The sequence below is a fragment of the Pogona vitticeps genome, chromosome 5 (genome assembly GCF_051106095.1).
Source record: "Pogona vitticeps strain Pit_001003342236 chromosome 5, PviZW2.1, whole genome shotgun sequence".
NCBI lineage: Eukaryota > Metazoa > Chordata > Lepidosauria > Squamata > Agamidae > Pogona > Pogona vitticeps.
In genome coordinates, this window is record NC_135787.1 from 119,062,524 (window position 1) to 119,078,279 (window position 15,756).

At 42.1% G+C, this 15,756-nt stretch overlaps 1 protein-coding gene and 1 long non-coding RNA gene across 4 annotated transcripts in view; one reads left to right on the forward strand and one right to left on the reverse strand.

Moving 5' to 3' along the window:
- SLC2A13 (solute carrier family 2 member 13) overlaps nt 1-15,756 on the forward strand; it is a 191,765-nt gene that overhangs the window by 55,772 nt on the left and 120,237 nt on the right. For all 3 annotated transcript variants that reach the window (XM_073000644.2, XM_020796984.3, XM_078394382.1), the window contains exon 4: nt 14,400-14,508. In XM_073000644.2, coding sequence (XP_072856745.2) covers nt 14,400-14,508 — 109 coding nt within the window. The remainder of the gene's footprint in view (nt 1-14,399; nt 14,509-15,756) is intronic.
- On the reverse strand, nt 4,020-14,412 carry LOC144589526 (uncharacterized). Its single transcript, XR_013545687.1, has 2 exons — nt 5,841-14,412; nt 4,020-4,605 (listed from the first exon to the last, which is right to left on the reverse strand). It is a non-coding gene; the product is annotated as an uncharacterized LOC144589526 (long non-coding RNA).

Consider the following 15,756-nt stretch of genomic DNA (forward strand, 5'->3'; position numbering starts at 1 on the left):
ACATAGCATTCCAGTAAGAACTAGAGCTTATTTCTGCACAGTTTGGGGATGTGCCTATTACTTTCTCTGTATGTCCCATATCTCAGTAGTGATACATGTAGCAGAGAAATACATTGGCCTGGAAGATGATTATACAGTGGTGCCTCGCTTAACGAGTGCACCGTATAGCGATGTTTCCGTATAGCGATCCCTTTTTCGGGATCGCTATACGGAAACATACCCGATCTTCGCAATGGGGAAAACCCGCATTGCGAAGATCGGGTATTGCGGCGGCCATTTTGGAGCCGCCGAACAGCTGATCGGCGGTTCCAAAATGGCCGCCGGAAGCCCGGAAATGGCTGCCGGCAGCCGTTTTCGCGCCCTGCCCTCGCTTAGCGAAGGCGCGAAAATGGCTGCCGGCACCTGGAATCCTCGCTGAACGGGTAAGTAACGAAGGTATTGGAACGCATTAAACGAAGTTTAATGCGTTCCAATACCTTTCCCCTACCCGTTTAGCGATGATTCCGTATAGCGAGGGTTAATCCGGAACGGATTAACCTCGCTATACGGGGCACCACTGTATTAGTTCTCAGTTGTGCAATTATTGTGCAAAATATTGAAGATGCCCAGTGAACCCATGTGACTTTATTGTTAATTTTGTTGTTACAATCTAAGAACTTCTTACAGGTGCAGCAACACTGTAACATCAGTCTGTTTTAAATGGTAAAGGTTGATTATGGAATTATAGTGGTACCTCGACTTACGTGCGTCCCTACTTACGACCAGCTCTGGCCACAAAATTTTGCTTCAACTTGCGGCCGGATCTTCCACTTATAATAAAAAAAAAAGGCAGGGTAAAAGGGCAGGAAATTCAAATTTCTAACCCTTGGCGTGAAGAGGCTGCTTCTTTGTACAGTAGCTCTTTCGCCCCAAAGGTGAGAGCAGGAGCAGAGAACAAAGGCAGGGATCCCCCTCCACACCACCCATCCCACCTGGGGATCGGATAAGCAAAGGGATTTCCCTTAAATCCTGGGGCCGCGCGATCGCCCTCTTTCCCACAGGCACGCGGGTGCACCAAGCCTCTCCTCCACCCGGCGTCCGCGGAAGTTCCTCCCAGCACGATCTTGGTGGCATGGCCGCAGAGATCCCTCCCCCACTTAACTTTCTCTTTCTCCCTCTCACCCCCTCCTCAGGAGCAGCCCCCGCTTTTCTCCAGTGCTTCCCTAACCCAGATCCCCGCCCTGCACAAAAGAAAAAAAAAGGATGCCCGATCACGCTCTCTCTTTTTCTCCCAAGTGAGATGATTCTGGAGACAATTTGAGAAGAAGGAGAAAGAGGAGGAGCCCTGGCTCCCCCTTCCCACCTGGATGAGGTGAGGGCGCAGGCAGGCTGGCTGGCCCCCATCCTGCCAAGTGTGGAGGAAAGGGGGAGGCGTGCTCCCTCTCTCTTTCTCACTTCCCCCTTTTTCTCTGCCGTGACCTTCCCCAAGTCTGCCCCCTTCTTTCTTGTGGGACTGTGAGAGCTCCCCCTTCAGTTTTCTCTGGCGCACCCAGTACTTGGGCAGGGGTGGACCTGTGTCTCCATGGATGCGGCGCCGAAGGCCGCTGCCACCCGACAGACTCTGATGGGGACCGGGCGGGGGGCAGGGGCGGCATTCCAGCACCGGGAGGCTGAGCCTGGCTGGGCACTCCGGCTGCTCATCCCAGCCTCACCCTCTGCCATGTTCGGCCCTGCCACCTCGGCTGCAGCCGGGGAGTGAGTGCTTCGGACTGGTAAGGTAAGGTGCTGCTTTTTCCTTTTAAAAAAAACTGTTCTGGGTGGGATTTGCAGGGTGGGATTGGGCTGGAAGGGATGTTTCTGTGCTGTGTTTTTTTGTTTTGGGGTGATTTTTTTTTCAGTCCCAGCATGGGGCTTGCTTGCTGTGTTTATTTTTCGGTTTGTTAGTTTTTTGTTGCAGCCCCAGCGTGTTCCTATGGGGCTTGCAGTGTTTTATTTTTATTTTATTTTATTTTATTTTTTGCTGGAATGGATTAATCGCGTTCCCATGCATTCCTGTGGGAAATGGTGCTTTGACTTACGACCATTTCGAGTTATGTCCATTTTCTGGAACGGATTATGGTCGTAAGTTAAGGCACCACTGTAGTCAATTCAGAGTAATAAGGAATTTTGCCTCTTTCAAGATAATTAAGCCCTAGGCAATAGCTGACGGCATGTGTTTGGCAGAAATGATCAACTGGTTTAAAAATGTATTAATATACTGTAGGAAGATGGCTTGGCTTGTGCAAACTGGGTTAAAGCTATTCCAAACATTTTTGTAGTGTTTAGAGATTGATTTCAACAATGGGAAACTGAAGTATCTTACAGTTGTGTTCAGAATTATTCAACCCCCACTGAAATTGAATGTTTTGGCCATTTTGACATTGATTTTGATCATTCAGTCATCTTGCTTACATTTACATGAAAGAGGCACTTGTAGGTCAGAGAAATATAACCTTAAGTTTATAATGAAATAACCACAAATGTCTTTTCTGTGCTCACATCATTATTAGTTTTTATTCAACCCCCAAGTGACATTCAATCTTAGTACTTAGTACAACATCCATGCTCTAGTGGACTTGGAGGTATGCTTGGGATCATTGTCCTGTTGAAAGGTCCAACGTCTCCCAAGCCTCAGGTGTGTGACGGACTGCATCACATTTTCATCCAATATCTCCTGGTACTGAAGAGAGTTCATGGTACCTTGTACACGCTGAAGCTTCCCTGTACCTGCAGAAGCAAAACAGCCCCAAAGCATTATTGACCCTCCTCCATGCTTCACAGTAGGCAAGGTGTTCTTTTCGTCATATGCCTTGTTCTTCCTCCTCCAAACATAGCGTTGATCCATGGGCCCAAACAGTTCTAATTTTGTTTCATCAGTCCACAGAACACTATCCCACAACTTTTGTGGTTTGCCCACATGACTTTTGGCATACTGCAGTCGACTCTTCTTATTCTTGGGAGACAGCAAGGGGGTGCGCCTGGGGGTTCTGGCATGGAGACCTTCATTACGCAGTGTGCGCCTTATTGTCTGAGCTGAAACTTCTATACCCACATCTGACAAATCTTTTTTCAGTTCCTCAGCAGTCACACGGGGACTTTTCACCACTCTACGCTTTAGGTAGCACACAGCAGTCGAAGTCAGCATCTTCTTTCTTCCGCGACCAGGTAGCATTTCAACAGTGCCCTTTGCCTTGAATTTGTGAATGATGCTTCCTATGGTGTCTCTTGGTATGTTTAACTTCTTTGCAATCTTCTTATAGCCATTGCCCTTCCTGTGAAGACAAATCACCTCTTCTCTTGTCTTCCTGGACCATTCTCTTGACTTCACCATGTTTGTAACCACACCAGTAAATGTCTAGAAGGAGCTGAGTATCACAGTCATTTTAAAGCTGCCTAATTGGTGCTTATTATGCTTGATTGGTGCTCGGTGACATCCACAGGTGTTTTCAATACCTGTTCGAAAACACCTGAATGAACCTCTCTTCTTCAGAGTGGTAGTCTTTAAGGGGTTGAATAATTGTGGCAATGAAGAAACCACAAAAGAAACATTTACTACTGTATTACATAAACAATTGATGTTATTTTAGTTGCATTTGGTTCTTTAAAACGTCCTTGTAGGATTTCATTCTGAATACAATTCCAAATGTACACTATAGTCCCTAAACCCCTTTACAGCATTGGGGGTTGAATAATTTTGAACACAACTGTAACTGTATCACAAAATTACCTCTCTGTGCATCATAATTTAAACTTCTGTTGAAAACCTTTTCAGTGTATCTTAGCAATCAGAATGGGAATAGAAGGAATAGCCACCAGTGTTATTGATTTTTTTAAAAAAATATTTCAAGCCTAAGATCAGACCACTCATGACCGAAGTCTAAAGAATAGTTCTTAAACGATTCTCCAGTTTTATTATTTGCTTTTCCAGTATATTAGCAATTATGAAATATTTTACAGCAACATTATTGCACTTTGAAAAAGCTAATCAATCAGGCTTTGAATTTTTGTCAAATATAAAAGCTGGTTGGATTATTTGCTGGGGTCTTATTCAGTCAAATCCCTCATGCCGTCACCTATAGGCATGAGTTGTTTGACATTTTCTTGCTTATACAAGGAGGTAGCAGCACATTTCACAAAGGACTTTCTTCTTTCTGTTTACTCTTCAGCAAGTGTAAAATCTAATGAAATGTTCCACTATGAAATGGCTGAAATTTGAAAGGCTCAGTGGAGGCTGAACTTCTCCGTCAAATATCATAAATACCAACATGTACCCACATATGCGAAAGAAATAAACCATTTTCTATTTTTTTAAAAAAATCAAACAAAAAGAGTTGAATCATCTATTTTTTTCTTTTTTCTTCATCCATGTCTGATATGCTCCCCAACCAGCCTTAATATATTTGAGTAGTTCCTCCGACTTTCCCCAGTTACTAGGATTTTCATATTCTGTTTCTCCAGAGCCAAGCAGCCTCATTTGCTTGTGCAGATTCTTTGCTTATTCATATGATGGATTGAGATGGAAAGTGGTTGACTTCACCTCCCCTTCTAATTTCTTCTTTAATGTATTCCTTTCAAAGTTACTTAATTCTGTGGGAAGCAAAGGGTTAGATTTTCTTAGGTTTGTAGCAAGTAATGAAGTGGTGCACAGCTTGGCACTCTGTACACTGCTTACATTTCCCCTAGCTGTTTTGTGTCTCCCCCTCACACACATGCCTTTTTTCTTTTGCCTTATTTGTACTACTTTTTCTGCTCATAGGGCTTCTGTGAGCACCTGTATAGTTTTCCAAGGACTAAGAATTCCATTGAGGCTGGCTTCCTGCTCGAGGCATCAGAGTTAACATCTGCTGTATAATTCAGCCAAAGAAAGAAATAAACAAACTAATAATATTAATGAGCACTGAGTGGATTGACTTAAACCTATGTAACTCAAGGCTATCTAAAGCCCATTTCAGCAGGCATAACATGAGAAGAGCCCTGCTGGATCAGACCAAGGGCCCATCTAGTCCAGCTTCCTGTTTCTCACAGCGGCCCCACCAGATGCCTCTGGGAGCCCACGAGACAACTAAACACATGTCTCCTGATAACCCTTTCCTGCATCTGGCATTTGGAGGTATTTTCCTTCTAAGCATGGAGATTGTACATCCCTGTCATAGCTTGTAACCTGCGATGGACTTTTCCTTGAGGAATCTGTCCAGTCCCCTTTTAAAGGCATCTAGGCCTGATGACATCACCACATCCTGTGGCAAGGAGTTCCAAAGACTCATAACACACTGGGTAAAAGTATTTCTTCTTCGTTGTCTCTGTGAATGCACACAATTGGGTTTTACTGTGCGTGCGCAAGACCTCCGAGAAGTTTTTAGAGCTTAAAAACGTGATTAGTGGGACGTTCCCCCATGGAGCACATGCTCTACCTGCGAGAGACCTCTTCAGTTCCTTTTAGCCACCACTTGGGTTAGACCTTTTGATGAGCTAGAGTTACCAGTTTCACATCGAAAGCTTTATTCTATCATGCCTCATGGCCCTTTTTGCCTTTCCTTCTGACATTCCCTCGAGAGTTATCTCTTTTTCTACATTTCCGGAGTTTTTTATCCTTTCCATCTAAATTTATTCCCCCTCCCTTCCCCCTCCACCTCCACTTCTTTTATGCCCCTCCCTCAGGCCGTTCAAGCGGTGTGTGCTTTACACTAACAAGATCCTACTCAGACGGGCGTGATCATTGCCTTTTTTGCCTAGGGGAACAACACCAAACTCATAATTGTCCAGAGTGCAAAAAACTCACTAAGCCAGCACTCAGATTACAATTACAACGATTGAGATCTCACCTCTGGGAGAAATCTATTCATGCTCCTGCTTCACAGATGGAATCGACATCTCCACCAGTTTCCAGACAAGACTCTCCTCGCTTGGTCTCAAATCTGGACACATTCTCTGAGGCAGAAGGACCATACCAAGTCTTTGAGACCAAAGCCAAGTCTGACGCTGAAGCCCTCCAAAACGGACACATCTAAAACAAAAAAAGATAAGACCAAAAATTGAAGAAGTCTTCACAGCCTGTTCAGCCAGAACCACCTCAGACGCCCCGATCTTAGAGGAATCTTCCCGGAGACTATCTCGGACCTAGGCAATGTACCATCTCCACCTTTAGGCCAGCCCACAGTCTCGGCTAAGAGCCTATCTCCGAGTATTGGCCCTTCATTAGTGGCTAATGTCCCATTCAGCCAGGCCTCAGCCCATTCCAGCCCTGCACTATCAGGGTGGCTGTTATCTCCACCACTCTCCAAGCTTGAGTATCCTCCAAAGTTGCCCCCTCATAAACATAGGACAAAGAAAAGACACCTCTCTCCAATGGAATATGACCCGCCACACAGAGAATACTTTTATTAAAGAGAACCCTCCCGATACCATTGGAGAGATGACTACCGAGACCCAGTACTATGAGACATACTCTCATGGAGACGAGTTGGAGGAGCCCTTCTACTATGAAGAGCCTAAATGTGTAAGATATGCCCCAGTCGCCGCCTTCCTCCGTCTACATGGAATCACAGTTTTGCCATACATGGACGACTGGGTCATCATTGCAGATTCTTACCAGAGCACTTTGAAGGACGCTCGCTTTACTCTAAACCTCTTAGTGGATCTCAGGGTCAGTTTCTCGAAATTGCGCTTCGAGCTCTTACAAACTATTACCTACATAGGAGCTCAATTAGACTCTTCTCCAGCGCGAGTCTTTCTACCTCAAGAGAAGATAGACAAGCTGAAAAAGGCAATCCAGTCATTTCGACCTCTACACTCCATCTCTGCTCATCATGCCCAGCACCTCCTCGGGCTCATGGCCTCCACCATTGCAGTCATTCAACATGCGAGACTCAAAATGCTGTCTCTTCAGTCATGTTCCTCTCTCTTAGACCCGCTAGATCAGTGGTCCCCAACCTTTTTAATGCCGGGGACCGGTTTTGTTGAAGACCATTCTTCCAAGGACCGGTGGGGGGCTGCTGCCGGCGTCCGTGAATGGGGCGTGGGGTGGGCGTCTGTGCGTGGGGGTACTTGTTATGCAGTAGTATGTTATGCCATCATTTAAAGTGCCTCTGAGGAATCCCAAATAAAGGTCAACTATGCTAGTAGGTCTTTCCTGACATTTTCTTAGTCACATTCTACAGCAGAAGCCATGGTCCACAGAGAGCTTTCAAAGCACCAGAGAGATCTCATTTGATCAAAAGGTATCAGGAGAAGGGTATAAAAGAATTTCCAAGGCATTAGATATACCATGGAACACAGTGAAGACAATCATTATCAAGTGGAGAAAATATGGCACAACAGTGACATTACCAAGACCTGGACGTCCCTGCAAAAGTGATGAAAAGACTAGAAGAAAATTGTGCAATTGTGCTAAGAGGCCTACAGCAACATTAAAGGAGCTGCAGGATTATCTGCCAAGTACTGGCTGTGTGCTACATGTGACAACAATCTCTCGTGTTCTTCATATGTCTGGGCTGTGGGGTAGACTGGCAAGACGGAAGCCTTTTCTTACGAAGAGAAACATCCAAGCCTGGCTAAATTTCACAATAACACACCTGAAGTCTCCCAAAAGCATGTGGGAAAAAGTGTTATGGTCTGATGAAACCAAGGTTGAACTTTTCAGCCTTAATTCCAAAAGATATATTTGGTGCAAAAATAACATTGCACATCACCAAAAGAACGCCATACCCACAGTGAAACATGGTGGTGGCAGCATCATACTTTGGGGTTGTTATTCTTCAGCTGGGACAGGAACCTTAGTCAAGGCAGAGGGAATTATGAATAGTTCCAAATACCAGTCAATATTGGCACAAAACCTTAAGGCTTCTGCTAGAAAGCTGAACACGAGGATGAACTTCATCTTTCAGCATGACAAAAACCGAAGGCATACATCCAAATCAACAAAGGAATGCCTTCACCAGAAGAAGATTAACGTTTTGGAATGGCCCAGCCAGAGCCCAGACCTGAATCTGATTGAATATCTGTTGGGTGATCTGAAGAGGGCTGTGCCCAGGAGACGCCCTTGCAATCTGACAGATTTGGAGCATTTTGGCAAAGAAGAGTGGGCAAATATTGCCAAATCAAGATGTGCCATACTGATAGACTCAAACCTAAAAAGGTGCTTCGACAAAGTATTAGTTTAAGGGTCTGCACACATATGCAACCATATTATTTCAGTTTTTTATTTTTACTTCCCTCCACCTAAAAGATTTCAGTTTGTTGTTAAACTGAGTTGTACAGTTCATAGGTCTTATTAAAGGTGGAAAAAGTTCTGAAATGATTTATCTTTGTCTCATTTTTTACATCACAGACACTTGACATTTTAACAGCGGTGTGTAAACTTTTTATATCCACTGTAGCTCTTAATTTAAAAACCAGCACAGCAGCACACTGTGCCACATAAGCTCAGGAATGTTAAGTAAAATATGTCAGTGGCTTACATTCTGTTGCACAGCAATGCAAAATTATAACATTTAGACACAAATTGCCTTTCATTAAGAAATCTCCATAGATGTTATCTGCATGCAGCAGATGTGTACAGAAACTTCCTCATTTTGGGTAATTTGTATCTAAAACATATGCCTTTTGTGTAACTGCGCAAGATTTCAGCCAATGGATGGAATCCTACTACTATGTGGGCAGTGTCTGCATAACTTGCCACAGCTAGCTGCAGCTAATTGACAAGGTGCTCAGATGAGTCTGAGTTTCAGTCTTTGGAAAACTTCCCAACTAATTAACTCTGGTTATCCAACATAATTATTTGTCACATATATATTGTGTGTAAAGGTAAGGACAGTACTAGCAGAGACAGATGTGCAAGATGATTTTGTACAAGTTAAGCTACAAATGACTTCTGTCAACTGTGTTTACTGTGGCTCACACTCAGGTAAATGTACTGAATATTGTAGCTTTGCACATAAAATATGTATCTGTATTAAAACTATGGCTGAAATCTTGTTGCTTACACACATGGAAGACAAACAAAAAATTCCAGGAGCTTCTGGCTGGCAGTTAACAAGCCCTATCTGAGATTTTAGATTGTGTGCCAAGTCACTAGGAACATATGCCCCAAGAATTCCAGTGATGACCCATGAATTGCCAGCTAATAAGACAATGATACTAACAATGTATCATCAAGTCAATACTGACTTTTGACAACCCTTTCCAGGGTTTTCTAGGTAGAGAATATGTTTTGGCATACGTATGTGTAGCAGAAAATTTAGAAATACGACAAAATCCTTAAACAGGGGAGCCATTTTTCTTGGACTATGAGAGGTTTCTCATTCCTTCTATGTAAATACATTTAAGGATGTTTAACTCTGCATAGAATTCAGCTACAAAAGTTGTCTTAAGATCCCAAACAAAACATTAAGCAAAGAAACACCCAGATGCTGAGACTGAATTTTCGTATGCACTCAATAAGCATACCAACATTTAAATACACCAGCATTTTATTTACGTATCTTAACTCAAGAGATGGCAGAAATTTTCAGTCAGAACTATTCCTATAAAATAGCACTGTTAATTCTGCACCACCATGGGAATAGTTTAGTGCCAACAGCATGCCTATGAGCTTAAGAGTCAAGGCTGTTGGGTAGATTAAAGGCAAGGATCTGGGAGTGAAAGGGGCAGAGAGTCCCTAATAAAGATTTGTGGCCATCCCTGCTTTCCATCATCAAAGCAATTCTCCCAATTCTGTTGCATTTCTGAATATTGCACTGTAAAACCAGCAGGGACCCTAAAATTGGCTTGAAAATACCCAATCAGATTGTATACAGACTTGACGCTAAACATCAAGCATGGAAAGTACTCCATATATTGCTGCAAGCAAACATCTGACTAGCAGAAATTAAAAACAATGAGGGCAAGTCCCAGCACCCAATCTGGCTTACTATGTAGGGAGTTTGTTTTAGGATCATAAGATGAGGATTGGTGTCTTACTTAAGGAAATAAATAAGAACTTGCTTTTAAAAGAGGAAAGACGCTTAAAGAGAGGAGAAAAGAGTCTGGAATTGCCACCTTTGTTATGCTAGTTCTCTTCCCCCGCCAGCTTTCTGTGCATCCGGCAAAGATTAGGCTGCTGAAAAGTTTATCTTTTCCTAAGGCTCCACCAGCTTTGCTGGTAAGGCAGCTTGGCTTTCCTCTCCTGGACATGCCGGGCTTTTTGACGAAAAGTATAAGCAGAAATTGGGGTGCTGTGGTCCATTTAACGACTAAACAACAACAACAAATAAGCACAAAGCCTGTATACCTTAACAGGCTGACAAGCCTGGAAGCATTTGGTAAGGGAGCCCCCGCCAGAACCAGCGGGAAACGGGTCATTGCTGGGGGGGGATGAAGCGGGCAGCGGCTGAGGGAAAGATTGAGATAGCCCGGAAGAAAGAGGGCAGCTGGGGCTGAGGAAGAGAGTGTCTGACTTCAGGGACAAGGGAGAATCTCAGCCCCTCTTCGGCTCCAAAACAACCGTAGAGACTACGACGCCCTGAGCGGCCTCAGTTTGGGGAGTAAGGGTAGTGCTGGCTCATCCTCCCGCACTCCTTCCTTGCAGAGAAAGGCCGCCACTTGTTCTCCCTCCCCGCCAACCGAGTCCCCACCCACTAACAATGCCCCACTATTCAAAGAGGAGGAGAAGGAAAGCGGTGTCTTTTTGTTTTGGGACCTTCAAGTTTCCGGCAGACCGCTCTGTCTCTCGCCTGCATAAGCGCTGCACCACTGTTTGTGCATGCGCACGAGCACGCGTGGAGGCTCAAACGGCATTTGCAGAGGTGCGTGCATATGGGGGTGCGGGGTGGGAGGTCTCTCCACAGCCCAGTCGGGCTCAGGCCACGGACCACTACCGGGCCGGGGACTGGTCGTTGATGACTTCTGCCCTAGAGGACCACCCTTCCAAGCTCCTACTATTGTCCAGCTGGTTGGATGCTCGAACATCCAACCAGCTGGATGTTCGAGCAAAGAGTGATGCAGCCTTTGGCCAAGCTATACTAACTTCCTTACTTCATTATTCTCATCTCCTCAGACAAATATTGAGCGCATGCTCCACATGCTCAATGTCAGGCACTCCCTAGCTTTCTGTCTTAACAGGACAAAGTCTTTCAGAAGGTCCCCATGAGTCTTCATTTGTTTTCTTGGCCCTCATAAAGGTTCACCGGCATCATCACAAACTCTAGCCAGATGGATTGTCTAGACCAGTGGTTCTTAACATTTGTTACTCGGATGTCTTTGAACTGCAACTCCCAGAAATCCCAGCCAGCACAGTTGGTGGTGAAGGCTTCTGGGAGTTGCAGTCCAAAACTCCTGAGTAACCCAAGGTTAAGAACCAGTGGTCTAGACAATTACCCTGGCTTATGAACTATCAGGCAAATCAGCGCCAGGCGCTCTTTGAGCACACTCTACCAGAGCTGTCTCTACATCAACTGCCTTTCAATGTGGCATTGGCATTTCACACATCTGTCACGCTGCCACTTGGTCTACTCCATCGACCTTTTTCTAACATTACTAGCTGGATGTTCGAGCAAAGAGTGATGCAGCCTTTGGCCGAGCTGTACTAACTTCTTTACTTCAGTGACATCCCACCAACCGGTAAGAGAGTTTGTTAGTCACTGAATTGTGTGCATTCACAGAGACCACAAAGAAGAAAGAGTGCTTACTTACCTTTAACCATGGTCCTTTGAGTGGTCTTCTGTGAACCCACACATCCCGCCCATCCTCCCCTCGGTCCGTCATGTTGTCCTCTCAGCTTACCTCGGACAGTGGTGGACTTGTAGGAACTGAGGAGGTCTCTGGTGGGTGGAGCATGCATTCCATGGGGGAACGTCCACTAATCACATGTTTTTAAGCTCTAGAAATTTCTGAGAGGTCCTGCGCAGGTGCAGTAAAACCCAATTGTGTGGATTCACTGAGGACCACTTGAAGAACCATGGTTACAGGTAAGTAACCTCTCTTTTCTTTTGTCTGTTCTCACTCTCCCAAGACTTAATTTGAGTGGATGTCCCCTGGTTCTGGTATTGTGTGAGAGGGAAAAGAGCTTCCCTCAATCCACTTTATCCTCTGTATAATTACAAGCAGTATGGCAAGGCTAGCAAAGACATATTTGCATGGAGAAATTCAATGTATCTTGGAGTTTCTGATAGTACCAGAAGGCCATGGGATCACATACATTGCAGTAGCCCTCAATCCATCAATATAAGATTGAAAGTGTCTTCTAAGTATTCTGGCTGAAATCCTGTTACTTAATATAGTAAGTTGCAACTGACGAGTAGGCCCATTGAATCAGTGGAGATTTGATGAGTCATCTCCTCTGTAAGTTCTGTTGGTTCAGTGAGCCAACTCTGGTTTTCAACCTTTTATAGGGGCCACAGATATAATTTTGAATAACAGATCAAATAAGCAATTTACTGCTCCTTGTTAGGAACAGTAATTTTTGAAAATAAGAGGAATTTTTTCATGTGCCATAGCTGATGTGTTTTGGAATTTAGTATTGCTTTTGTATTGCTTTCTGCTTTTGTATAATGGCTTTATTAGATTTCATTCAGTGATAAATTAGTTTCAGGTTCAGTAAATATATCATGGGTTCTGCCTAGGCAGGAAAAAAAAATCTGTTTTTGAAATTGCTCCCTTTGGTAAAATAGGCCAAACTGTATATTTGATTTTATAGTAAAGCTGCATAGAGTCAAAGCTGTAAAGTCTTTTACAAACATTGGTGGAAGAAACCAGTAACCCCAAATTATACCTGTCAATTATTTATATAAACTGCTTAATAGCTCCTGCTATAAAAATGTTGAAACATTTATCTTGTCCTTTTAATTTGTTTTAATGAGTTAGCGTTTTTTCTTGTGTGCTATTAAATTGAAGATACCTTCTGAAGGACAGAAATACGTCTATGAGTTGTTGCATAAAATGTAGTTCTTGAACTAACTCTTAAGTACTCTTCATCTATTATAAAATAGTTAATTTGTCTGTAATCTATAAATAGATTCTGTGGGGAATTCAGCCTTTCGAGACTGAATAAACAGAATGGCTATTCCAAGTTTGAAAAATTGATATGTGCAATGATTAACTCTATTGAATGTCACAGAGAAAGATCTCAATTTGAGACATAGCTTTTTTTCAATTTAGAAGTTTCCTTTTGACAATATTTAACTTTTTGGACTGAATCATACGGAACAATAGGAAAAGTAATAGATAATACTATGTATGACCTCTGCAATGTTTATTTTGAGTAATAAATTATAAACTATGTTCTTCTGGATCTCATTTTGTCTGTTGTAAATATATGGACCGAGTTTATTGTGTACTTTATTAAAGAAATTTTCTGCACTAGTCATAAAAATGTAAAGCTCCTAAAGTAGTTTATAGTAGTAAAAACTGGTAAAATACCTTACATATCTTACTCATAATGTATAATATTATGGATTACTGCAGTTTCTGAGGTACCAAACGTGAAAATTATCTGAATGCTCTTTTTAAAGAATCTCCTTTTTAAGGATTCTGGCTACATTATTCCTAGAATATGGAAATAAAATAGGGGAATTCCGTAGCAAAACAAAGTAGTGGTTCTTATCTTTTATATAAGTTCCAGAAACTGTTTTAGAATGCTGCTAATCCTAAATTCTTCCTAGTTGTGCGGAGCAAGCAGTACGTATGTTCTGTGGAGTTCTGTGGTCATTTTGCAAGCTAGTTCTTAAAACACTTTTATCTCAGACTAACTTTTTTTTGTAATTGTTGAGGCCTATATCAAGTTGTTGATCACAACTAGAATAGATCAGTTACTTGACCAGAGTTGTTAGGTCAGCATGTATCTAAGTCTGTTGATTCATTTGGTTTGTCCTATTTGAAACTAACAGGTATAGTTCCTAAAACTTTTCAAAATGAAAATTGATTAAGGCCATTTTTATAGATATGTTCCACAAATCCTGTTCCACTTAGAATCTGCAGAACAGATGTTACTAATTTGGGGTATAGTCATCAATTCTATGTACTTTAACTACTTCACCCCCCTCCCCCAAATAGTAGCAACACGTCATATTTTTATAATTTTTTAAGTAGGAGAGAGATGCCAAGTGTGAGTGGCAGTTCAATAACATCTTGAACTCTTGCTTAACCTCATTTTAGCAAGGATTTTGATGTGCTTTTAAATCAAGCTACGTTCCACTAGGAGAGGAAGGCTATACAAGCCATATATATAGAACTAGTGATATCACAATGGATTAATTTGAAATGCTCACTTTTTTGTTTCTCCTTGTTTTCCAAAGGGTGGGTCATTTCATTTTGTTGGAGTAAGCATTAAATCCCAAATCAGCTTTGCAAAAACTACTTATTTGTGGCAAATAGTTGTTAATCATACATTTTACTTTGTTTGTTTGAAGGTGGACCTGTGATCTACAGAATGTTGACCTATCCTCCAACTCGAAGAGAATTGATTGTGGGCTGCAGTCTACAGATGTTCCAACAGCTGGCAGGTATTAACACAGTCATGTATGTATCATTTTTAAAAAAAACTTTTTAAAATGATTGGAATGTACGTTCAACTTTAGAGAATATAAAGTTGTTAGAAAAAATCCTCTGTCTATTGGCACAGCAATGTAAATATACAATATATATTCTATACAAAATATTTTGTTTCATCCAATGTGGTCATCTCAACTGTAGTTACAATTGCAAACATATGTAAATATATACACACACTGCAGAAAGAAAAGAATTAAAACAGTAAAAGAATCTCTTGAAGTTCCAGCACAAGTGTGTGTGTTTATTTTTTTGCAATAGTGTTTACAATATAACTTGTTACCTTATTTTTAAAATGAACGAGAAGATTTTCAACTTTTTACTGTCTTCCTCTATAGTTGAGTGAATGTAGATTCACTTGTTTTGACTAATCATGTTTGAAGCCTACTGTATTTATTAATGTCCCTTAATCAGGCTTGCACAGCAGAAAGCTCAATATTGCAGCCCTTCCTTTGGCCCAGAAGCATTTCCAAATATGTGTTGTTTGTGGACCTTTCCATCACTTAGTGGAAATACCTTTTGACTGTACAGACTGATGAGGAGAGTGCCTATGTTATCTTCTGTTTTATGGCTGCTCTTGAGCGATTTACAATAGATTTTACGCTAAGGTTTTTAGTCTGTGCAGCATCTAGTTATCATGTATGGACTCTCTACATCCCATGTATAAATTGCCAATACAATAAGAGTCATGTGTACTATTGCCATTTCAGCGAGATTATTGAATACAATAAAAGGAGAAGTTAATAGGTAGGTATACAGAGATGTGTTATGGCTAATAAGGAAGGTAATAACTACTATAGGCTATAATATGTAAAACAGGAGAAATTTACTCATTAAATGTTCTGGGGATAGGATGAAGAATATGGTTGCCAATTTCTATCTTCCCAATACCTGGCAAACTCACTATGATTAATGTAGACGTTTTAGACAGCATGTAAAGAGATCCAAAAGGAGTCTTCTGAATCACTGTAGCATCTTTATATCGTATACACCAGGGATCCTCAAACTTTTTAAACAGGGGGCCAGTTCATTGTCCCTCAGACTGTTGGGAGGCTGGACTATCCCTTGTGTAAAATTAATATGAATCAGCTCTTGATCCACCCTCTCTGCCTAGCCTTGGGGGGGGGAACCTCCTCCCTCTCCCGTTCAACTATTTATTTTATTTTATTCTCTCTTAATTAGTTAATTAATTAATTTAGTTAGTTTTGACCAAACATC